This window comes from Talpa occidentalis, unplaced genomic scaffold, assembly GCF_014898055.3.
Source record: "Talpa occidentalis isolate TD23 unplaced genomic scaffold, MPIMG_talOcc4v2.1 talOcc4.16, whole genome shotgun sequence".
NCBI lineage: Eukaryota > Metazoa > Chordata > Mammalia > Eulipotyphla > Talpidae > Talpa > Talpa occidentalis.
The window spans coordinates 8818191-8843707 of record NW_023601653.1 but is presented as its reverse complement, the minus strand read 5'-3'; the positions used below and the strand labels follow the sequence as shown (position 1 = coordinate 8843707).

General features: G+C 51.1%; 2 protein-coding genes across 2 annotated transcripts in view; one reads left to right on the top strand and one right to left on the bottom strand.

The window, feature by feature from the left end:
* Positions 1-8717, top strand: part of TIMP3 (TIMP metallopeptidase inhibitor 3) — a 48537-nt gene extending 39820 nt beyond the window's left edge. The window contains exons 3-5 of the mRNA XM_037513673.2: positions 4974-5085; positions 5730-5851; positions 6929-8717. Coding sequence (XP_037369570.1) covers positions 4974-5085; positions 5730-5851; positions 6929-7126 — 432 coding nt within the window. The 3' untranslated portion in view covers positions 7127-8717. The remainder of the gene's footprint in view (positions 1-4973; positions 5086-5729; positions 5852-6928) is intronic.
* SYN3 (synapsin III) overlaps positions 1-25517 on the bottom strand; it is a 404870-nt gene that overhangs the window by 231505 nt on the left and 147848 nt on the right. The window contains exons 6-7 of the mRNA XM_054696079.1: positions 14801-14957; positions 12531-12620 (exon numbers count right to left, since the gene is read on the bottom strand). Of these exons, the coding sequence (XP_054552054.1) occupies positions 12531-12620; positions 14801-14957 (247 nt within the window). The remainder of the gene's footprint in view (positions 1-12530; positions 12621-14800; positions 14958-25517) is intronic.

Sequence of the window (25517 nt, the reverse complement as noted above, 5' to 3'; positions counted from 1 at the left end):
CACTAGATCCAGAATGCAGAGAACCTGCTACTAGTCTCAGCTCCTCCTGAGTATCTTGGAACAGTCCCTTCTCCTGGGCTTCAGCTTTGCCATCCGTCAACAGTGCGGGGTGGGGTGCGGTACCCCTGAGGGCCTTCTGGCCCCGGGCACTTCAGGATTCTAAGCACCTGCAGACATTGGCTGTGTTGCTACTAAGTAGGAGCAGGTGTGGGTGCCAGAAGGGGGTATTTATGTTTGCCTTCACACAGAGGATCAGGCTTTGCTTCAAATAACTCAGCGACTGGTCCATCACCCCACCTTTGTAGGCACCTCCCAAGGGCAGGCTCTGCGCCAGGAGCCATGGAGCCCACAGGGGAGATACAGCTCCTATGTCTGTGAACAATAGTCGGGCCAGAAGTGTGACTAATGAGGTCAGGATGGTGTGCTCAGGTTCAAGTGAGCTAACAGCCCTCAAGCTTGGATTTGCATCTCCGACAGCTGGGGCAGGACTGGGCAGGCCACAGGACTTGGGAGGACTTGTCCGTCTAATGGGGGAATGAGGATGAGACCCTGTTGGCCTGGAAGCTCCCCAGATCACCATTCCTACGTCCTGAGGTCAGGGGTTAGATGCACTAGGTTTGTGGAGCCTGTTGATTTGGAATCAATTTTGGAAATAGCCACCGCCTTCTGGTTATGTAATGTCCAGAGTCGGCCCTGGCCCTTTGCCCTTGGCCGCACAAGCTTGGTCATGGGACCAGCTTAGGTCTTCAGATGGCTACGGGGAAAGGAGAGTGGGTGGAGGGGGAACCAGCAAGAGCAACAACAACCCTCCAACCCACAGTGCAACCCCTGGCAGCTGGCGAGCAAATGCCAAAGCTTGTCAGACAAAAGCAGATATTCAGAAACCACATTCCCTGCCTGCTCTGGAACCGCTCTGCCCACGGGGAGATGCTCTGTGGCCAGCAGAGAGCTGCCCGAGGACGGGGCAGTGTTCCCAAGCTTGTGTGACATCTGTCCTACCTTCAAGGACCTGGGCACCAGGGTGACCAGACACACTTTCAGAGGCCCATTTGCTGTCCCCACCAGAATTCCTGGAATTGGAGTGCGGGGCATTAAAAGTAAAACAACTCCTTTTATTACTGCCAGCCAGAGGCTTACAGGGGAATGACTTGCCAAAGTCAGGCTTCCTGGTTCGCATGGGTCAGTTCCCTTCTTAATCCTGTGTGTTGTCACATGACCCCCACATCTCCTTTTCATCTCCCTTTGATTATCAATCATTATCTAATGCCTTTTATTAGCTGGGTCCCACCCCGCTGCGCAGTACCAGATAATCTAGACTGGGTCATGCCCTTTAACCCAGAGAGGCCACTGGATTCTGCTGGTCTCGGGGTACCAGTCTGTGAATTAGAGTAGGTGCAGATGCAGGAGAAGGAGGAGCCCATCCAGCCATCCTCTCTGACCCCCTCCACCTCAACCTGCACTGAGCACTGAGCAATGCTTCCATTCTCTGAACAGCCAAGAAAATATTTGTGATAATGAACTCAAGACTCCATATGAGTGATATTTATGAGCATTTGCTCTGCACCTGCATTCTGCCTTTGCATGGATCGATCTCACAATAACCCTGGAAATAGACACCCATTTTCCCCTGTTTTACAGGTGAGGCTACTGAGACTTGCAAAGGTTATACATATATACACATAACAGTCAAGATCACATAGTCAGAAAATGACAAACTAGAACAAAACCATCATCTTTGCCTGCAAGGTCACAGAACAGGGGAGCAGTCAACTGATGTATCATCATTCCTGCGCACTTTGGGGACGACTGTCCCCCACCCACTTGTATCTAGTTCCCGGCCAGCCTGGCTTGTAAGATAAAGAGCATACACTTGGTATCTCAGTCAAGGAGCTAATGTTCCTGGATCTCAGGTGCTTGGCCAGGTCTGTCAGTGAGGCTACATGGTAGATTTAAGTGGATTCCTGATGGAAGGCAGCATGGCGCACAGTGCTGATATCTCCTAGGCAGGCCAGGAGTATTTGACATATGGTGACATTTCATGCTGTCAATGTAGAGTGCAGACCAGACATTCCCTCAGAAATGTGCAAATCCCCCCAGACTCAGGAAGTTCTTTCTCCTAGTGTTTGTCCCGTCATCCCAAAGGAAACTTTGTGTGGATAATACCAAGAAGCGAGGCCCAGAGGCATACACACACTCACATGCATGCACACACACACACACACACACGCACACAGTGGAATGTTATTCAACCTTTAAAAAGAAGGCAGTTCTGGAGCCTGATGTGCAGTATGGTTAATAATCCTCGCATGAGAAATCTACTAAGAGAGCATATCTTAAGGGTTCTCACCCACAAAAGTGGTAACAATATGAGATGAAGAATTTGTTAACTAGTTTATGTGATCACTTCACAATGTGTCCACATATAAAATCATCATTTAATTCTCAAGCATCCTATGAAGTAAGCACTTTGCCCCATTTTATAGAGGAAGTGACTGAGGCTAGCAGAAAAGAAATAACTTTTCAGCGCTAGTAAGTGGCAGAGACTAGATTCAAACACTGGTGTTCTGTCTCTAGGACCTCAGTTTACCAAGTCTTCCACTGCATTGGTGGGATGAGATTATGTTTAACATCCTTCCCTATTCTATCTTTCTCTGCTCTCTCTGGCTTCAGGACGCAGAAACCTATCATAGCACCACAGAGACACCTCTAGGCCTTTATGACTACAGACCCAATGAGACTTTTAGGGTCCATGTTTAGGTCCAGATGGGGCTGTTACCCAGAGAAGTCAACAAAATGAGGAGAACCTGTCTTTACCACATCGCTATTTTCATCAGGGACCCTAGAGGACAGTCATGCTCGTCAGGCTCAGCCATCTAGAAGGCATCCACATTTTGACTCTGCATACAAACGCTAGAAGCCATGTTCAAATTCAAAAGCGACAGCGGTGCTAGGCTGATTTTGATGAGTTTGTGGAGTTCCTGCCGACCAACTTAGGTCACCGACTCTGAACAGGGGCTTGATTCTCACCCATAATGCAGAGAGGAGATCAGAGGAAAGAACAGACAGGGAGGAAACTGGGGCACCCCCAGCCTGCACCTAGCCTTACAGGAGTGCTGAGCTGTAACATGCGCAAACACTCAAGGACCTGCCACACCAAAATAAAAGGCTGTGGGCACAGAAGCGAGTGTCAGGATGTTTTCCGCAGGTCACACCTAAGGACACAGGCAGCAGCACCCTCACGCGTGGTTGAGGCCAGAGCACCTGCATCCACCACCTGATTTCACACATCCCTGGCCCCCTGAGAGTAACTGAAAGCTGGGTGTGGGCAGCATTTTCCGCAGCGCCTGGCTGCGTGGCCTTGTGCAGGTGGCCAGGCTCTTGGGAGAAGAGGCTAAGAAGGGAAGCCAGGCAAAGGAGACCCCTGTGCTCTGACAGTTGCACACGACCAGCACCGCTCTCCCCTGAAGCAAGGCAGAGGCTCCCAAACCCCAGGCCCCACAGACCCTTTATGATGGCAGAGGCCCTACTGGGCCATCTACCCCCGCCAGCCAGTCTCTACTTAAGAGAAGACAAGGAGAAAAAAACAGCCCATTAAACTGAATGAGAAGCATTTCGATGAGACACCCATGAGGTGATGTCTGGCTTTTTATTAATTACCGCAAGTAAATTAAGACCGCGTGCCAGAAACTAGAGTAGAGACTTTGTCCTATTGAAAACCCTTGGGACCAGCCCAGAGCCCACCAGCTCACCAGGGTCCTGAGCCCGTGCACTCTGCGAAGGGGGGAGGGGGTGGGATGGAGCAACGCCTCGGGCCTCCTCCACCCCCACTGGCTCCTACAGCAGAGTCGCCTCATCAGACCCAAGCAACATGTGAACTTGACCTGGAATCACCAAGTGGTGATTGGGCTTGTCCTCCGTGTGGGGTCACACCAGTGGGTCTGCACACATGCTGGTAGAGGAGGCCCAGGACCCAGAAAGGGCATGTACTGGCCTCTGGGGTGCTGGGCACGAGCTTTTGAGGTACGGGGGAGGCCCGTAGGGTAATAGACTCTGGGGCAGAATCTCCTGCTTGGAATTCGACCTCGCCTTCTACAATCTACTTCACCTCCCTGGGAGTCAGGTCTCCCCTCTATAAGATGGGTGCCTCCTAGGGCTGTCATGGGGCTTGGGTGGGTTCATATTGGAGTAGTTCTCAACCTCAGTGCTGTTGACACTTGGGGCCAGATCCTGCTTTGCTGTGGGGGCTGTTCAGAGCACTATAGGCTGTTTAGTATCATGCCTGACCCCAACAACAGAGGCCCCCCACTTCCCAGTTGTGACACCCCAAAATATCCCCAGACATTGCCTAGTATCTCCTGGGGTGGGGGTCCAGTTGCCTCCAGTTGAGAACCATTGTACTCATTTACATTGTAGATAAAGTGACCAAATCCAGTTTCATACAGTTCAGCTTCATAATTCTACACGCTTATTAAAGTGTTTAGTCCAACATCTACGGATTTCGTACCCAATCGTCTGTGCTCTAGCTGGGCTAGACAAAGAGGTACTTTCATCACTGCTCAAGAGAATAAGAGCGCCGAGAATACCTGGCCTGGGTTCATCTTTCACAAACAAATTCTGCCAGAGACCTGGCCTGTCTGGTGGGGTCATAACACCCCCCCCTCCCTGGGTTCATAAGAGGGGGGTGTCTGTGAAAGTGGAAAATGCCACAGACACGTTGCCAGAGTTTGGCAAGGCTGGAGGGGTCCTGTTCATAGCAGATCTCTGAAGAGGTGTTGAATTTGAGGAAAGTGTGTTCTTGGCAGTTTGAAGAAAGGCTTGTGAGCAGCTGGACAGGAAGCTTACTCAGAAGGAACTGACCTCGGCTTAGACAAGAGCAGCCCAGGTGGGGTGGGTAGATCTGGACAGGCCACACGCCAGCCAAAGGACAGCAAGTTGCAACCTGCTTCCCTCTCACGGCCTCCTTCCGCCCGCAGATGTACCGAGGCTTCACCAAGATGCCGCACGTGCAGTACATCCACACGGAAGCTTCCGAGAGTCTCTGTGGCCTTAAACTGGAGGTCAACAAGTACCAGTACCTGATCACAGGTAACCCCCAACACTAGCATGGAGGCAGGGGCTGGCCCCTGTTCCTTCACCTCAGAAAGACGGAGGAGAGGTTGTCCCCTCAGAACCCTGGCCACATGTCCGGTGAATTAATTGTAAGGGGTCTCAAGCACCGAGTCCATATTGCTCAGCCAGCGTTGCAGCTGGAGGCTGTATGTACCCCTTGTGGGCTTTGCTCTCAGCAACACCCCTGACCTTGAGAAGATGACCTCCACCCGGGCCATTTCTCAGCTCCACTATAAGTAAAAGGGAGTGCCAACACCTGTTTGTCAAGCGATGAGGCCTAACGGCGAAAGCCACCCATCTTTAGGCAGTCGTGTAAGAAAGGAGAAGAACAATCCAAACACCATGGAGGGGCTGGCGGCTGGGCTGTGGTCCCAACTCCAGGGCTTCCTGGGTGGGGCCTTCAGCAAATACACTTGACTTGAGCTTCATTTTCCTCACCTGGAAAATGGAGGTACAGTTTGTCTTACAAGTGTTGGGGGGAGATGAAATAGAAGCGTGGGCTGCAAAGTACTTAGCACAGTCCCCGGCCAGTCCTGGGTGCTCAGAGGTGAGAACTTTTTCCCTCCAGCTGGACTCTGGAGAGCGTGACTCTCCCCTTGCCATCTTCCGCCCTCCCCTAGGCCGTGTCTATGACGGGAAGATGTACACAGGGCTGTGCAACTTCGTTGAGAAATGGGACCAGCTCACCCTCTCCCAGCGCAAGGGGCTCAACTACCGGTACCACCTGGGCTGTAACTGCAAGGTAAGTCCTGGGGGTGAGGGGGCAGGCAGGGGGTTCTGGCTCACAGCCCCGGATTATCAGCTCCTGCTGAGTCGGGTGCTGGGCCCTTGAGCTAGAAAGGCGGGTGGGTCAGACCAAGGTCAAGGAACAGGTCGGAGCAAGGGGTGAGGAATGTGGCCCCCAGGCTGAGCCATGCAGAAGGCAGGAGAAGAATGCCTTTCTGCTGTCATAAGCTGCCTCTGTGCTCCCCACTTGGCAGCTGCTAGGGCACAAGGGCTCTTCAGCGCTTGCAGCCCCTCCCGGGGGTTCAAGGCAGTGGCAGGTACAGGATCCTGACAGGGCAGGTCCCACCAGCAGTCCCAAGCGGGCTTATGCTGGCAGCTGACTCCCTGCAGCCTCTGCTCCGGGCGGGCAAGCTGGAGCCAGAAGCCGAAACCACAGGCTACAGCGGTCACTCTCCACCCAGGTCTGACCCCTGCCACACACACAGGGTCAAGGCACACTCCCTTCCTGTTGTCGGAGAGATTGGGACATTCTCATGCTTAATCCTCACTACAACGCTGTGTGGTTTGAATCATTATGATCCCCATTTTATGGATGAGGATGTAGAGGTTCAGAGAGCTTAAGTAACTAGTCCTGGGTCACACAGCTCACTCAGTCTGGTTTCCAGGCTAGGGCTCCTGGACCTTTAGGTTTGTGCTTTAATCTTTCTAATTCTTCCATTCCATCCAACAGTGGACCTCTCTCATCCTTGCCTGTCACCATCTGAGAGGATGTCTAGTTCTACTGCTTACTGGCTGTGTGACCTGGAGCCAGCTCCTTAGCTGCTCTGAGCCTCTGTTTCCTAATCTGTCCAAGAGAGATCAAAGTGCTGTGAGAATTGAAGAGAATAACACAGAGGCACTGAGCAGGGTGTCTGGAACACAGTGGGTGCTCAGCCTCTGTTAGCAGGTGTTAGCTGTGTTGTTTTCACTTAGGGACTGAAGTGGCCCCACCTGCATTAATCCCAGGTTCAGACTCCTGACTTAGTCAGCATCAGGCCTGGGCCCACCAAGCAGTGTCCACCAACCAACCATGTTGCCTATTATCTAATTGCAGATCAAGTCCTGCTACTACCTGCCTTGCTTTGTGACCTCCAAGAATGAGTGTCTCTGGACCGACATGCTCTCCAATTTCGGCTACCCTGGCTACCAGTCCAAACACTACGCGTGCATCCGGCAGAAGGGTGGTTACTGCAGCTGGTACCGAGGATGGGCCCCCCCAGACAAAAGCATCATCAATGCCACCGACCCCTGAGTGCCAGACCCTGCCCCACCTCACTTCCCTCCCTTCCCACTGAGCTTCCCTCGGACACTAACTCTTCCCAGATGATGACAATGAAATTAGTGCCTGTTATCTTCAAATTTTAGCACTTGGAACACTTAAAGTCTATGCTGTCATATGGAATTTAATTTGAATGATCCTCCTGGCCCTATCCTAGTCCTTCTTTTTGATTTTGACATCACCCATTTCTACCTTGGAATTTTTGGTGCCATGCCAGAAAGAATGAGGACCGTATGCTCCTCTTCTTCGTGATGATATAATCTATATTTTTTTAGGAAAACAAAAATCGAAAAACTATCCCATTCGGGCATTGTAACACCGACCCTTCTTTCTTCTTCTCCACCTCACCATCTCCCAGACCCTTCTCCCTCTGCCCTTCTCGTCCACCCCAGCACATAAAAGACATAGACAAGGAAGTTGCTGAAAAGCCGACTGTTCGAGATCAGTCGAGGGCAGCAAGCAGATAGACTCAAGGTACGCGGACGATCTCACACACTGAGGAGAGGCGACTGCACGGCCCGCGCTGACTATGTCTGTCTGTGTCTTCATGTTAGGGTGGGGGAGGGTAGGAAGACACTGCAAGAGAGGGTCTGAGATGACACAGCACACACAGTCCCCCCAGCCCCTGGCGCTGGGGTTGACCAGATGTTTCTGAGTCTGGAGCAAGTAGCCAGGCTGGAATCACAGAACTTTTTGTAGTGGGTTAAGATTAAACCATCTGCCTGAGGTCGGGAGGCAATCCGCCTGCCTGGTTCAAACACTCAGGTGAAAGACACGCCAATGTCTTTCCTCTCCCCACCTCCCGCAGGATTTCCTCCTGGAAAACTCTTGGGTTAGATTTGACCAGGAGCTTGCCTTTCTGTAAATTGGAGAACTAGACAACACCACACACTATCCACAGATATAGCCAAGTAGATTTGGGTAGAGAATACTATTTCCAAAGTAGAGTTTAGCTCACCTAGGGGGATGTGTTTGTATACACATTTGCATATACCCACACTGGGACATAAGCTAATTTTTTTCTAGGACACAGAATTCTGTTCAATGCTGTTAAATACGCCAATAGTTTAATCTCTTCTGTTTTGTTGTTGTTGCTTGTTTGAAGAAAATCATGACATTCCAAGTTGATTTTTCTTTTTTTCATTTTAATTAAAATTTGAAATTCTGAACACCCTCAGCATCCCCCTAACTGGGGTCATCTGTCCCTCTCCTTTTCTCCTGCTTCATGTTTGGGGCCTTCGTTGAACTGCCTTGCTGACTTGGCTCAGATGGGACATGAGAGTTAGTGTGGGTGAGGGGCCTGGGCACAGGAGGGGAAGCTGCCGTGTCCTGCCCTGGGTAGACGGACACCTTTCCCGGGTTTGGGGACAGTTCGCTCCTCTCCCCTCAGCTCACCCATGGGTGAATACCACCTCCTGAGGTCCTCACCTCATGGAATTAAAACTGGGGGTACTGGGGAAGCCTGACTGTGCCATCAGCGGTAGGGTTATTTTTTGTGTTTTTTGAAAAATAAAACTATAATATAAATCCTCCAATTAAATAAAATTATTTTAAGTTTTAGTGTTGAATGTGAGATGCCAAGAGTAGGAGATAATGTATATTTTACAGAGTTGGGGATGGTAGAATGGTGACATTTAACCTGATTGCTCTGTCTCTTTTTTCAGATTATGGGTATTTATCCTCTATTAGTATTTGTATCTTCAATTCATTCCACTTTAGGAAACAGAGCTGCCCATGGAAACAGGAGAAAAAAAAAAAAGAAGTAGACAACATGGAATGTCTCATGCCGGTGCCCAGGCAAGGCGTCTGGCAGAACTCCAGAGCAGGAGGGCAGTACGGGCACCTGGCTGGGGGGCTGATTTCATTCCCTTGTAGCTCACCTGTGGTCAAGCTGCTGGGCAGATGGACATGGGAGCTTTGCCCTCTTGGTGAGGCAGTTCGAGCAGGAGCTGAGGTCAGTGGTCAGTGGTTTCAAAGGGGTGGGCCTTAGACTTGGTGTTTGGAGATTATCTTCATTTCACCTACAAAGGCTTGCAAGGTGGAACCCCTGAGCCGCCCCGCACACGTACCCCCCTCACCACCACCACTGGACACCAGCATCTCCGCCTTGAGGCATCTGGCCACGTTTGTCTCTTAGGGGATCACTGCCACTCCCCTGAGGGAAGGACGTGGCGTGAGTCGTCAGGAGTCATGCAAGGTTTCCCCGCAGAATCTAAAAGCTGACAGAATCGCTGTCTCGTCTGCCAGGTTCCTGGGGGGGAGAACAGCGGGTCCTGGGCAAAGAAAGGGTCCTTGGCACAGCCTCGCTGTCAGAGGGCGGTTGTTGAGCTTTCTCTAAGCTATAGCTTTGTTTATTTCACCTGTTCACTTACTGTATAATTTAAAATCATTTATGTAGCTGAGACACTTCCGTATTTCAATCATATCGTGGACGTTTTATTTTGCTAAATCTTGTGTCGTGTAGGCTGTCCTATGTGTACCTTGTGTTTAAGAGAAAAAAAAAAAAAAAACCCACATGCCACCATTTTCCTGAATCAAATTCTACAGTGGAGTGGAGGGTAAAACGCTTCTGCTGTGCAGGCAGCTGGACTGGTGAACTGGGGAGGCAAGGAGGAGCTGGCACGGGAGACTCTTCGGCCCCCGCCCTGGCATCTCAGTGCTTGCTGGAGCGGGAAGAAGCTAGAAGGATAGCAAGTCCCTGCACATCCTTGCTCCGGGACTGACCCGGCCGGTCTGCTGGTCGTTCCTATTTCGTTTCCTCCTGGTCCCTTTGTCCACCCAAGGGAGAAGCTACGATTTCTCCTAAAAATCAGTGCCACGGAAGCTGATTCCAAGCTCTCTTGGCTCCCTCTGGCCACCTGTACTGCCTCCCAGCTGGGAAGTGCACACCGGGCTCCTGCCTCTCAGGCCAGTGGCCTGTGAGACTGAGTCGATAACCCTGCAGACCCCTAACCGTGGCGGCCGAGCTACCACCCCCAAGCACTGTATTTCATCCCCTGGTTTTTATGCAATTAAAGAAACAAATGACTTACTGGAACAGCTGTCTCCGTGTCGCCAAGGCCCCCGCGAGACAGCGCCCTCCCCTGCCCCGGCCCTTCATCTTGCGTTTGACCATCGCCAAGATGGATTCCCCAGATGACACCACATGTTTGCATCCGGCTTCCTAAAGTATCACTAAAATCATAACATGAAAGCTAAACACTTAAAAGATCTCATGGTAAAGACGAAACCAAATGGGGGAGGCCCGGGGAGGGGCGTTAACAGCAGCCTGTGAACTGGTTGTTGGGGCGCGCGGTGGGGGTTCCCGCTCCAAGGGAGGGGCTTCGCGGGTTCTGCCTTGCCCCCCACCCTGCCTCTCCCCGTAGCCAGTCTGCTGCCCTGAGACCCAGAAGTGATGGAGAGAAACCAAGCAGAGAAAACCCTATCTGGAAGGAATGTATTTGTTGCTAAATTTTGTAGCACTGTTTACAGATTTCCTCCATGTTATTTATGAATTTTATATTCCGTGAATGTATATTGTCTTGTAATGTTGCATAATGTTCACTTTTTATAGTGTGTCCTTTATTCTAAACAGTAAAGTGATTTTATTTCTATCACACAACTGCTGTCTCTGTCTCCTTGTGTCCTACTCGCCGGCAGGGGTTAAACAGATCTTGGAGGGCCTTGGAAGCCGGCCCTGCCCGCCCTGGCTCCCGCTCCCTGCCCCCTCTCTCCCTCCACTCCCTTCTGTAGTGAGATAAAACTAACACTCACCCACTTCTGCAGTCTGGACCCACCCTGCCTCAGTCCTTTCCCCCAGCAGCAGGAATTTCGGGAGAGGCATTACCAATTTTCAGCCGGCTGCTAATCCAGCCTTGACCTTGCTTCCTGATTCTGTGGTCAGGTTCTCCATGGTTGTCTGGCATCTGGACCTCCATTGGTGATACAAATATTCCCAGACCGGGGTCCTACTGGGTCCTTCCTGTTTTTGTCCTAAGAATCTCAACCCCCATAGAAATGGGGAGAGGGAGTGTGCAGACAGCAGTCCTTGATGTCAAGGTCAGCTTGAAATTCTAAGTATCGCTTGGCCCAGATGGAAATGCCAGGAACTCCTGAGGTCTCACACGAGCTGGTAAACCCTCCCATGCTTACATCCCGGCCTATCAGCCCTGCTCCGTGGTTGGCTGCAAATCCCTCACCCAACTTTCATCCCACTATTGACAGTGTTCCAGGTCATAGCTCCTGCCTCTATGTTAGGGCTACTCTGCTGTGGCCGCCTAGCGTGTGCCAGGCACAAAGCTTTAGACACTAGATGACATCGACTCTTAAAGACTTGATGACATTGTTCGACTGTCATCTGTGGGTGTCAGTCAAGGAAGTGGAGGTTTGCTGGGTTCATTCCTTACCCAAGAAGTATTAATAGTAAGTAAGCAGAACCGGGACTCAAACTTAGGCTGGTTTGATGGTAAACCCTGGATTTTTGCCCATGAGTTCATGCTTTATTGGTATATGTTGGGTTCCACATGTCTTTCTTATTCCAACCAGCACACCCTAGATCTAGCAGTTCTCACTGGATCAGATACAAGAGACAGATAAATCATATAATCCTGCAGTCCTCCCGATCGGTGACTCCAAACGGGATTGTCCAGCTCAACAGCCCGAGCTTGGGATTCCACACACAAGATGACTGTTCCCCAAGATGCCCATCCCTCACAGAGCAAGCATGGGGGGGTGGCCCTGAGTGCCTTTGACCATTGAACCAACATGTAAGCGGGCGCATCATGGGCTGCCTCCCACCGCCCCTGCCCGAGACTTCCACTTACCATCTTCTGGCTGTGGGATGGAGCGCTCTCCACCCTATTCAGAAAGACATTAACCTCTCCCACCCACCCCTTCTCTGAATGGGAGGCTATCCCACACCCTCCAAGTTGAGCTCCACTACCTCCCAAAAAAGACCTTGGGTATAATTACGATGCTAAGAAGACACGCAAGGAAACTGCCCTTTGACAATCAATGCAAATGACATATCACTGTTTTCATTAAAAGGAGAGTTGAAACCAGGTCCTACACAGGTATCAAGTGAAATAACATCCCATTTTTCCAACACCTTTACCTTTACCATCAACTTTTTGCTCCAACATACTAGTTCAAGATGTCCCCTAATATGCGGATGTCCCAAGAAATGCTGTCCACCATTGTCCTCTGCCCTCCTGCCTAGACTTTCGCCTGGAGCGATGACCAGGAAAGCCAAGTATTCCCACAGGGTATCACGGCTCTTCCTTAGAGCCTGGGTGGTCAGGGAGCGGCTCCCGACCCCACCTCCCTCATCCAGAGTGAGAACATGAACATCTGTGTTGGTTCCATATCACAAAAATAAGCAGAATAAAAAAGCACTCACCATTGGCTTATGGTTGGGGAAAAACGTTTGCTCCACCAGTGGGAACTTCTCAGGACCCAGGGAATGGAAGATCTTAATGAGTTGGGAGAACTAGGACAGAAGAGGCGAGAACACTAGTAAGCCATTGTTAGCCAGTCTGGAGAAACCACCCAGGCCTCAAGCTCCTGGCTGTTCTGAACTGAGCTCCAGTAAGCTGTCCCTTGTCTACCGGAGAAAGGCCAGCGTCCTTGGCCAACACCATCAGTCACGTTGGCTGCTCAATTACTGCCGACTCCTCCTCAAGTTGAACTCAATCACATTTAATGAGCTTTTACCAGGCCCTCAGCATTTTACACAAGCACAACCTGCTGACGTTCTTGCCACGCCCTCTACCTGTAATGCCCTTCTTTCTAGAGAGGTAGTGTTATGTGACAGTTCATGGTGTAGATTGGGGTTTAATTTCTCCACCACTTACTAGCTGGGCAGTCACTTCAGGGTTCTGAGATTCAATTTTCTCACTAGACTGGGGCAAAACCAAGCAGGGTAAGGGATTTGAGAGTATTTGGGGAGTGAAGGAGTGCATTTTAGGAGAAACTTCTTTTACAGGTAACATTTGAAGGGGGACTCCAATCAAATGAGTGAATATCACAGTAATGAATACAAGTCAGCGGGAGGAATCAAGTCTTGAGGGTCAGAGAGAAATGACTGGGTGCTGGTTTTACCCTCACTCTCTACGTGACCCTGAGCAAAGTCCTTAATTAGTCAGCTGAGCTTTGTTCTCTGCAAAATAGTATAACAGCACCCAAATCCCGGGTACCCTTGCCATGAGCACTGGTGACTCATTTTCTGGTACAGTAGGTCGTCACTTAATGTCACCCAGAGGTCCTGAGAAGCTGACCAATTTGATCACAGGCTAATTGATATAAGCAAGAGTTAAGGTCCTAGGGGGACCTAAGCCAGTTGGGTCCCAGGCCCTTTCCTGTAATTATTGCCTGGAAAGTATGATATAATCATATTATGTTATATAATATTTGTGTTATATGAGGGTCAGAGAGAAATGACTGGGTGCTGGTTTTACCCTCACTGTCTACGTAACCTTGAGCAAAGTCCTTAATTACTCAGCTGAGCTTTGTTCTCTGCAAAATAGTATAACAGCACTAGGGGGTATGTCTGTTCACAAAAAGCACCATATTTTAAATAAAGACTCAAGGGCCTCCCTGGTGGTGCAGGAGTTAAAGACAGCGCTATCAAGCTATCAGCAGCCACTGATGCACGAGTTTGATCCCCGGCCGGCCAGGGAGCTAACCCACATGGCATAGCAGACCTCTCCTGCCTTGCCTGCTGCTCCCCTCAGCAGTGTATTTCAGTAGATCTGCCTTTTCTGTTCCCCACTCTGTCTCTGGTGAATCCTCTCACCCCCTCCCCATACCTCTGGCTTACACCCTAGTTCTTGTATGCATAAATAAATCTTTAAAAATACATAAATAAATAGACCCAAACCTTTCTAATATAGTCACTTGTATTCATTCATTCATTTTCCAATCCCCTTAGTCCAGTTTTAGGGTTCAGGTGACTAGAGTCTATGCCTGCAGTTGAGGGCATGTGGAGGGAACCCACCCTGGGCAGGCGTCCGTCCGTAGCAGCCAACAGTGGGCTGGCACCCTCTCTCTCGTTCTTTATCTCTTCCCTCTACCGCCCCCCGACACAGTCACTCCCACTCAGACTGGGATAACAGAAATGCCGATCACCCTCATGCACACATCTCCGCGATGTGGGAGGACCAAGAGCACCCAGAGAAAACCCACATATACAGGGGCCTGGGGGGAGCCTGCAAACCCTACACAGATAGTGGCCTCGGCTGGGGATCCATTTGTTTTTTCTCATCCACGTTATCATGAAATGAGATATTGAATTATTTGAGGTCTTGCTGCACATAAGTAAATGCTCAATAAATGGTGCCTGCCAGTCACAGCCATGATGATGGACAGAACATTACTAAAAACATACGGACCCCCTCTTACTGCTGACATTATTGCAACATAACGCTGTATCAAGACATGCGTACAATACAATATGTATATATAACATATAACACAAATGTTATATAACATAATATGGTTATATCATACTTTCCAGGCAATAATTACAGGAAAGGGCCTGGGACCCAAATGGCTTATCAGTTGCTTAAAAAAAGACTTCTGGGCCTGTATGCTGGGAATGGGGCTCCTTGAAAGGCCGGGGCTACTCACTGCCCCCCACTTTACTCTGGGTCATCCTGGGCCACTACCTACCACCCAGGGCTTGCTGCAGAAGTTGTAGACTGAATAGAGGGAGTTGACAGCAGGCAGCCCCCCGTACTGGAGGCCGATGACCAGGCTGCGGTAGTCCTCGCCCAGGGCCATGCTGTAGGCGTGCTGGCGGACCAGGATGAAGTCCGGCTTGAAGGACCTGCCAAGAGAGGAACAACAGTGGTGTTAGCACACCGAGAACTGCCGGCCATCAGGGCACGGCTGCAGTCTGCTGGGGGTGGCTCTGACGAGCCTCATAATAGGGATAGAATGGGAGACTGGTGATGAGAAGCATCAGGTGCAACTACTGAGTAAAGGGGCTGTTTCTTTTTTGGTCTGTTTTCTAAATTTTTAAACACTGAACACATATCTCATTTCATTCCTATGAACTCAGAAAAATGCGTGGAATACTCAGTGACCACACCATGATTGTACCAGGCACAATAATGACCTTGCTGAGTCCCCACAGCTGCCGGAGGATGTGGGGGTTGCTGCCACCAACTCTGCTTTACAGATGAGCCTCCCGAGGCTTGGGATGGGTAAGTCACTTACACAAAACGACACGCTGCAGGCAATCGGAGGGCCAGGTCTGTGTCGCCTCAGTGCCCCAGTTCTCAACCACCTGTACATTTCAAGTGGCTCTCATCTCTCTTAAGTAGTAACCTGTGAAATGCAGCGAGAGTGCTAGGCTCTTTGCTAAGACCCTCTGGAGATCTGGACCAAGAGCAGATGGGTGCAATGCTAGAGCCAGGTTTTGCTAAACGAACAACAAATAGATAATTGAGTGAGAGAGATAACAGAGGCATGTCTGAGATATTAAGATGGCCCAAAGAGTGTACTCAACTCTGAGGGTGGGTGTAGATGAGTATGTTCTGGAAGGCTTGGGTCTTAAAAGTAGGGGATCCTCCTGTAAGCTAGGGCTTTGGGGGGTTTCCGGGGGCAGGGAAGGGAAATAGAGTACATAATAAAATCATCCTTTATCAGGGAACCAGGTTTTCCTGAGCAGAAACCAGTGTAAGGATGGCACTTTTGATGTAGAATGGGTCCATCAGAATCCTTCTCTAAGGGCTGGGAGATAGGAGAGGCCAGCTAAGCTGGCATGAGAAGCTGGGCTGATGGAGACCATTGTCTCACTCTGCAGAGGGATTTCATCTTAGAAGAGCCCATGGAACCCAGACGAGGAGGGAGGCCCTATTAGCATCTGCTGTGTCCTTGACTCCTGTTGACTGCACACCACAACCATCTTTAAGGCTGAGGCGTAAGAGTTATTTTAAGTGGGGTCTGTTGCTTGCCACCATGAAATTCTGCCTGCTCAGGGAGGAAGGGGCAATGTCTGAAACAAGCGACTGGGCTGGAATATAAGGTCTGCTGAGGTGGCAGCAAGAGAGGAGGTTGGGTAAAAATCCCCACAATTCTTGCAAACCCGTCCAGCCTCCTGGGATGCTGCTCCAGTCCCACTGGGTTCAAGCCCCGTGTCTTTCATGTCCGGGCAAGAAGAACCTCAATCCCACACAAGTTGGCACATCCTGGTGTACCTGGGTTTTCTTGTTATTTTGCCTTTAGATATAATACGAGCTCTCTTATTTGGGTTTCTGATTCCCAGGTCTTTCTCAGAAATGGCTGTCGGCATTGGAGAGGAAATGGAGGACAACATATAATTAACTGGTAAAGACGGGGCAGGTTGATGCGCTGCCAGGAGATTACTCGGCACCCCAGGCAGCAGCGAGCAAGAGGCAGAGGGCCAACGGCTGGCTTTTAACCCTTGGAGAGTGTCGTGTGACAATTCTCTCAAAGGCAGAAGCCTGCAGCAGCAAGAGCAGATCTTGGTGAGGCTCTTCCCAGGACCTAAGTTAATGAGCAGAAGCCTCGTTATTCTGTCACTTGACTGCTGTTTTGTAACGGTCCCCAGTCCAGGTCCCCAAGAGCCAGCTAGGCCAAGGGTGATGCATCTGCCGCCTTTGGTGACACTGCCCTGCCATGCCCAGACCTGACCTCAGCAGCCATGGGAGGTAAGGGGTGTGTGTGGCTTAGACCCCCTGTGTCCACCAGCACAGGGACTTCTTCCAGCTGTTTCTGTCCTTTCCACAGTGCTTCTCCATGTCACTCTTCCTCTGGAAATTCAACCTTGGGGCTGGCAGGAAAGGGCCTAGGGAGTTGAGCAAACCCTCAAAAACAGGGGTCCTGAGGAAAAGAGGTCAAAACTCGGAAGTGGTCTCTGAGGCCCTCAGGTTGTGTGACCACCGCCCTGCTCAAGGAGAAGACAGAGGGGGTGGGCAGCTGTGCAGATACAGGGCTGAGTGGCCCATATGGAAGGACTTTGGGAATTAGCAATGCTTCCCGCCAGCCTGAGGTCTGCAAGAAATTAGTCCAGGCTGAAAAGAAATTAGGTGGCAGCCAACCAAGAATCTGGCGAGGAGCGGACAGCAGGATGCACAACTGCCAGCTGCACGGTGTGTGACTGTGGGGAAGGGGCCGGTGGGGCTTGCGGACGGCGGGCTCTCTGATGAGTCCCGGGCCCTCCTTGTGAAGGACTAGGAGGTTAATAAAACACAGACTTGAGTTGCTGGAGGAAGCCCTTCCTCATCTCCCTTCTCACACTCAGAATATTCCTCCCCTTCCAGTTCAGAGGAGTCCCCTTGCTGCTCCAGCCAAGCTCCTTCCCCCTCCAGCAAAGTGGGGACCTCACATGGTATAGATAGAAGCATGTGTCCCCAAAAGATAACTGGAATCCTAGGCTCTGTTAACTCTGAATGTGAACTTCTTTGGACATAGGTTCTTGCAGATTGAAATAAGTTAAGATGAAGCCAGAGTGGGGGAGTGTGGGCCTGAGTGCAGCGGCTGGACACAGACACACTCAGAGGAAGAGGAAGACATGATAGAGTGCAAGATGGGAGGGAGGCAGCTGCACCCCAAGGAATGACAAGGATTGCTGGTGACCCAAAGCTAGGAAGAACCCAGGGTGGACGCCCCCACCCCAGGCCCTTGATCTCAGGCTTCCAGCCTCCTGAATGACGAGCGAACACCTCGTGTTGCTGAAGTCCCCCCGTCTCTGGCATGTGCTGACACAGCCCTGGGAAATGAACACAAGGCCCAGTCCCCAAAATGCTAAGCTGGCTATCTGTGAAGGGTGGGATGGAAAATGGGGAGTCTTCTTCATACTTTTGGTAGTATCTGCATTAAAAAAGATTAAAAAGCCATGGAGCATTTTTTACAACCAGGAAAAAACCCCAAAACAATGAGATTATGTTCATTTGGGAGAAAATGACAAACGTAACAACAGTGAAACATCATGGAAAATGCCTGTGGGGCAATTTCATGTGACAGAGAACAATAGAGAAAAGAATGTGTGTTATGACTAAAGCAGTGGAAATGATGGGCCTGGAAGGGGAGCTGGAAAATTGTTCCCTTGTTAGGGTGGTGAGGCTGCAGGTGATTTCTTCTGTTTTGAAATTTTCCATTTTTGTTAGAATGTCTTGTTTGGGCATTAATCAAATATTTCAATTGGCATAAATAAATGAATGTGAAACAAGTCCCCTCCACTTGGCCTGGCCTCTAGAACGAGTCATTGATCCCTTCCTTCCATTGCTACACCTGCCGGACAAGAACAGTTTATGGCTGGGGCTGACCCTAGCTCCGCATTCCCATGCACCCCTCTGCATCACCCTCTGCAGCTGGCTGCCTGTCCCCTTTCCAGCCCAGTAAAATCACCCTGAGGTCATTCCCAACTGCCAAACTCTGGGATCACATGGGCTCAGTTCTGCCCCGAGTTTCCCTGACTTTGAATCATAGCCAACCACCATGAGCCTCTATTCTGAGCCCTCTGCTTATCATCACTCACTTAACCTGGACGGCAACCCTATGACGCAGCTGTGATTATATTGCCCATTTTCCCCATGAGAAGACTGAGGCACAATGCAGCGTAAGGCAAACATCACACCCCTGTTGGAACCCGAGTTCTGAGTGTGGAGCGCTATGTGGTTTTCCTGCCTCTCCCCAGGCATCGCCATGTAAATGCTAACAAGGTGCAGGTAGGGAGCATCAGAGAGGGATGCAGGGGGTCTCTCGTCCCTAGTGGCATCTTAGGATGTGTCTTTCTAACAGGGTCGATTCTAGTCTCTTCCAGTGGGCTCTATTCCTCCAAACACACAGGCATATTCTTGATGTCCACAAAGCTCTCTGGCTTTTTTGAGGCGCCTGCATGTGCCTTACTCTAGCTTTCAAATTGAAATGAATTGTGACTTGGGGTGGAAGAGCACAACCTTGACGCCAAACTTGCTCCCTAGGGAGCAAGGAGGGAGAAGCAGGACAAGTGACCTGGAGAAGGCCTGAGCTCCAGCCGCACTGCTGCCGGGGAGTGAGGGCCGTGGGGGGCCCTAATGACATTCTCCAAGAAGCCCAAATCTGGATATTTACTTGAAATTCTCAATTTCTTAAACGTCAACGACTTGTTCAAAAACTTCTAAATCACTGTGCAGACTGGAGATAGAAAGAAAGAAATGTGGGAAGCAATCCAAGCAAACCCACGGCTGCCCCAGTGGCCGGCACAGAGGGGCCGCCTGAACGTAGTAGGCCCGGGCTGCCAAATCCTTTAGTTTTTCATAGGAAGCTGGAAACCTGCCTTTTACGTGAAACCCCTCATTTAAAAAAAAAAAAAAAATTGTCCAAACTGCACAGAACAAGCCTGTCTGGAGGGGAGGTGGCCTGGAAGGGGTCAGTGACTCCTTGGGCAGTGATTCGCCCAAGACCTCCAGTGCATTCTGCCTCTGGACCCCAAACAGCCTCGTTTTCCTTGGCGAGTGGCTCGGCACCTTCCCCAGCAGCGTGGGCTCCCTTCCCGCGCCGTGTCACATCCAATCAAGGCGTGTAGGTTGTTTTTGAAGACATAATGCAACAGCACGCTGAACAGACAACAGGACAGTGGAAACAGATCTTTGATAGGCGCTGGGGAACCAAAAAAATCGTTGCGATTCACCTTACTGCCACACTTGCGTGTTGTGTTCATCCCTTCATTGTGCTGGCCGGAAGCCAAGCTGCCGTGTCCCGTGCTGGGACCACGAAATCCTGCTTTCCGCACTCGGCTGCGCTGTCCCTGGACCTCCCATGAGTACTGCTGCCTGCAGGCGGGGGCTGATTCCTCTTCCCCTGGAGGGGCAGTGGTCCCCAGGGTGCCGCGGGCCTCCTCTTAGCTCCCTCTCCTCTGTCCTAAGAAACCCTTCCAACCGCCCGACACGCTCACCTCCCATCCAGTCATATACGCTCTGTCCAAGCCACCTACCCGCCCCGTCAACCCCCTACTTAGGAGACAGCCCCTCAAATACTCCTGGACTCGAATCCCACTTTCTCGCCATGTCTCTCAGTCCTTCATTCCCATCCCACTCTGCGTGTCTCCCTCAAGTGGAAGTTACCCACCCGAGGTCTCCTACCTACTCAGCCCTCTGGGTCTGGGCACAGGGTGTCTTGCCTCTCCAGTCTCCTTGCCGTGTTTTCAGATCTGTATAGACGCACCTATGAGTGTGTCACCCTGCTGGCCATGGGGCTGGGGGGCTGCCTGTCGTGGGTACATTGGAGCCCAAAAACTTCAGCCTGACACACGAGGCTTGCATCTGGGAGGCTTTGCTCTACTCCTTGAGTCCTGCTGTGGCATTCCCAGGGAGGCACCCAACATTCCAAGCACCTGGGGAGATGGCTGACCCAGAAGCCACGATCTGGTTCACATTAGTAGCTCCGTGCATACTTGGGGGAAATGAGAGCCATAGCAAAGAACCACACAGAGAGAACACTGTGGAAATTAAGAATGACCCCGTGTTTCATACAGAGAAAAGTGATTCCAGGAATGCCTCTTCTGCCTGGCTGCTCTTACCAGGCCTTCGAAGCTCACTGTCAAGAAGACCTCCTCTCTGCAAAGGGTTAATCACTTCCTGGGGGAGATGACATCAAGTACTCAAGCTCTCTGCAGAACCAGGGGTGGTATTGTATGTTCATGGCCCTTCCCTGAGTGCTCAGCAGGTGTCCAGCACATAGTAGGTGCTCAGGAGCTCCACATGGTAATGGGATTGTGCCCTGGCTTCACATCTCAGGTCCCTGGTCCGTCTAAAGTCAACATACTTCAAGAGCCAGTGGGGATCAGGATTGAAGATGCCAAGGCCACCGTGTCGTGGGGCAGCCCCGCTCTGCCCTGACTTGCAGTGGCTGCTGAGACAGCGGCCCTCTCTGCCTTAGTTTCTTCACTGGTGAAAAGAAATTTTGGCCTCCTGGGGTAAGCTGTGAATTCCTGGAAGCAATGGAAGCTTTCTACACCCGCCTCTCCATCATTTCTGCTGGAGTTCCCCTGTGACATTGTCATGCAGCAGTAGTTTCTAAGTCCTGAGCCCTGGTCACTGGGAACCCCCTAGGGTCAGGCCTCCCGAGGGCTTCCCGAGCCTTATCGTGTGGAAGCCTCATACAAAACCCTGTGGGGAGGGAACTTATCTTGGGCTGGGTGCCCGAGAAGGAGCCCAAAACAGGTCTCCGAAAGCCTGTGATGCCCAAGGAGGTGCCCTTGAGGGAAAACAGTAACAGGGTGAGGGCAGAAGGACTGGCCGGAGCAGGGGCCAGGGAGGAGAGGGGTCGTGGGGGAGACTCCCCTCCCATTGGCCTCGTCCACGGGCATCTGTGGAGCATGACCAATCCCACCTTGAGGAGAGAGGGCTGGCCTTCAGCATCCCCAACATCAGACAGTTACCAGGAGCCCTGATGACAAGGGGAGCAGTGGCAGGAGAGTCAGCCCCTGCCCTCTGGGACCAGGTGATCACCAGCCAAAGGCTCCAGAGGAGGTGGAGGCACAGCCATTACCACGCACTCTGGCAGTGCCGGGGGCCGGATATCCTGGCAGCAGGGCCCTGTGCAGAGACGCACGGTGGCCATAATGCACTATTGTTGGCCAGTGCCGCAGATGAGGATGCCTGAGACCTGGGGTGGTTCTCCAGGTTCTGGCCACATGTGCTCAAGGTCACAGAGCTACAGAGTGCAGAAATCTGTACCACTCGGCAAAAACACCCTCCCATGATGATCTGCACCCCGAAGGGCAGAGCCCATGTACCTCTGTTTCTTTGGCACTCACAGGGCTGACTGGGTGCTGAGATACACTTGGGGTGGCTGGGTCCCTGAGCTCTGGGGCCTTGGGGTGGCATGTCTCGGTGAGGCTGGAGTTTAGCTTGTACCCCACTTGGGGGCTGGGGACCGCCCTGCTCTCGACAGCTGCCTGGACTCCAAGAGCTGTCAGCGGCCTGCTCGCTGTGCACTCGCTTGGGTGGGGTGGGCCCCCTGCCAGGCCGCACTGCTGGGGAAGAGGAATGCCATTCATCAGGGAGATAAGGCGGCTGATGAGAGACGGGCCTCAGTGCAGCTGTTCCTCAGCAGCGGCTGCAACGGATGCTGGCGAAGCGGAGGGGTGGGCAGAAGGGGGAAACCCATTTTGAGATAAAAAATGACGGTGCTCCTGGGGGGTGATGGAGAACACATCTCCAATCGAGGCCTGGCACGAGTATAGGCTTAGACCCCAGGCCTTCCTCACAAATATCTATGCTGACAAATCACACATGTGCTTCTGTCAGGTTCACTACTGAGTGAGCCGGGGCTCGCCTATCAGCTCTCTCGGCAAGAAACACCCACTTGGGGTATGTAGAGCACCCAGAAAAACTCTCTCCCCTAACCAATTGCTCAGGGTCAAGAGAAGCCAAAACTCCTGGCAGGGCTATACCCCAAACCACTCACTTCTGTCCCCCAGGGTGCTCAGGGGCCATGACTTTAGGGGCATCAAGCCCCTTTTCTGCTGCTTCCCTAGGTCGCCCCCAAAGTTAGGCTATATAGGGGGTGGAATTTTCCAGACGGGGAGTAGCTGGGATGGATGGTTCTTTATTTTATCTTGGGTTGTTTCTTTGTTGAAAGGGTTATGAGAAGGGACCCTGAAGGTTTCCTGGAGAGAGTTGCTGTGTTTGTAGGTAAAGAACCGGGCCCCCCGGTGGGTTCATGGACAAGGCGAGAGATCCTAATAGTCTTTCCTGATGTGCTCCCGTCCCTCTCCAGCTCATTCCCTTCCTCTCTGACCACACTGCGGGGTGCCCACAACCAGGGCTCCCCAGCCTGTGCTCTGCGGTGTACTGCCCCATCCTGGCTTCTGGGCTGGCTTTTACTCTTCCTCACTGGGTCAGCTCAGGGAGGGGTGTATAGAGAGAGTCTAAAAAGTATCTATAAAAGTATCTTTGTAAAAAAATCTAAAACAAAGGTGGCAGCTTTGACAAGGGGTTGTGCACACAGTAACACAGTTCATGCTTGTTAAGCACAGAATGTGTGCGAGGCAATTTTTGTCTCTTTTAAGAGTTTCACTTTAATTCTGACAACTTCTTTTGAAGTAGATGCTCAGACAGGGACACAGAGAGGTTGAGTAATCTCTCTAGTGTCACACAGCAGAGCCGGGTACCCTGGCTCCAGAGTAAGCCCTGCTAACCATCCCAGTACAGGGAGTTTGTTCTATTTACTATGGACTTTTCCTAGGCTTGAAATAGGCAGGACTTGTTTTTAAAGGCTCTCAAGTAAATTAGGCAAAATGTTAGTGTTTGCAAAATTGGTGTGTTCAACTCTATATGATTAGAATTATTCCAAACTTTAAACAAATAAATATTGGTATGGCTTCTTCTTGGAAGCCTTTGGCACCCCCCTGCAGCCCCCTGCTCTAAACCCTCCTTGCTTCTCTTATTCTCCAGCCTGGCCTTCTCCACCACATCTGAGCTGATGATTATCTCCTGTTGTTCCTCGCTCTGGGCTGTGAACTCCACCATGCAAGGGGTGATGCAGGATTCATCTCTGCATGTCCAGGCCTGGCTTCTTGTGAGGAAGCTACTGCCTCTGGGAAGTGTAAGCTCTGCACAGCTGCTGAGGTGAGAAACTACACCCGGAGCCCATACATTGTTCTGCATGTCTGTTACCTCCATAAAAAAAATTGTTAAGCTAAATGGAGCCATGTGGGGGGCCCCTGTGGATGAGGCCAGAGCAGTTGATGGAAGAGGCTACAGAGGCGGGGGAGCAAAGTGCCCCCAGCTGCCCAGCGGGGACACATGGCGACGATCTTTAGAGCATTACCCAGTCTGGTTCCATCATAAACACTCCCAGCTGCACCTTCCTCCATGCATGGGATCTTCTTCAACAGGATCTTCACTGCTTGCAGCTCAGCTCATGCGCCCATCAATGAAGTACAGGGTGGCTTTCAAGGAGGCCATCTGAGTTCCACCCACCGTGTCACAACCCATGGCTGCTGGGTGGGCAGCTGCCAGAAGCACCTGCTGCCACTGGGCTCTCAATGCAGCCCAACTGCATACCCAACTGGCCTTTGATGCTCTTGTTTCAAGAAGTTGATTACACAAGCCATTTCCATGTTGTCGATGCCCCAGCAGATGTCACAGCTTTCCTGCTGTCCCTGGCACCAGGACTTCCTATGGGTCCCATGGTACCACTGCTGTTTAAGGTCTTCAGTGAGCCCACCCCTGCTCTTAGGGTCTAGTGTCCACCTTCTGTGTTCCTTCCCTGCACAATGGTCCTGACAACGAACCTCAGATGTTTTTCCATGACCATGGACTTAAAGTCTTCTCTATACAGCTTGACTCTTGATTTTCTGCTTAGCAGCATATGTTGTAAATCATTTCCCATCATGCAAATGGAGAAGCTTCTTTATTTTTAGCTGTATCCCCTTGGTGACCCCACCCCAATGGATTGAACCAATCATCTACAGATGGAGGATTTCTCACTTCTAGCAGGTGAACATTTCTAAAAATGAAACCAATCTTAGCATTCACCCAGTGGGTCACCTTAATTGTCTGCCACCGAGTTGGAATGTAATGGGGTGGATACAAGTGCGTCTAAGAATTTCACACACCATGGAGTTGGGTGCAAAAACAGTGCTGGCTTGTGTCTTCTTTCTAGGAGATGATTCTGGCTGCAACTAAGTGATGTCTAAATCAATGAAGAAGATGCTTTGTTCACATCTCTGAGATGGGTCAGTCATAATGGAAAGGGAATCAGAGGCTCCGCTTCCTCAAGGCCCTGTGCACTTTGTGTCCTTAAGAGCAGGAGTGGATTTGTGTCTTCACATTGCACCTCCATGTCATCAGTGAACCATCCCAGCCCCCTGGGTCACACCTTCACACCTACAAGAAAGCCCCCCTTTCTTGTGTTGCTTTTAAGAAGTCGAGTGAACTTCCCAGAATCCCCTGGCAGCAGGGCTCTTGGTCTCACTGGTCAGTACTGCACCTCACACCCTGACATAAAGACATCAGCAGGAACAGAATGCCCACAACTGGCTGAAGCAAAGCAAGATCGTGGCCTGGCACCAGGGAGGGAGCTCTGTTAAGTGGAATTAATGCTACCAGGCATCCGAACAGACTCGGGATTTGGGAGGCAAAGGCAGAAGGCAGGTGACCACAGTGTACAGCACACCTTCTGACGCCTTGATTTTCACAGAGCGCCTGTATTGGTCCTTTAAAGAACTGGCTCATAGGATTACATTTAAGAGAACAAATTAAGTACATTTATGATGACATCTGGTGTAAATTTTTAAATGCACTGATAACTCTTTAAATCTATTGCAAGACTTTAATGAGGTCCTGTGCTGCAAAGAACGCTGACCTAGGATCAATAAACCAGAGCTGCAGGCTGTGCCACTTACGCCAGGCCTCGGCACCCTTCTCCA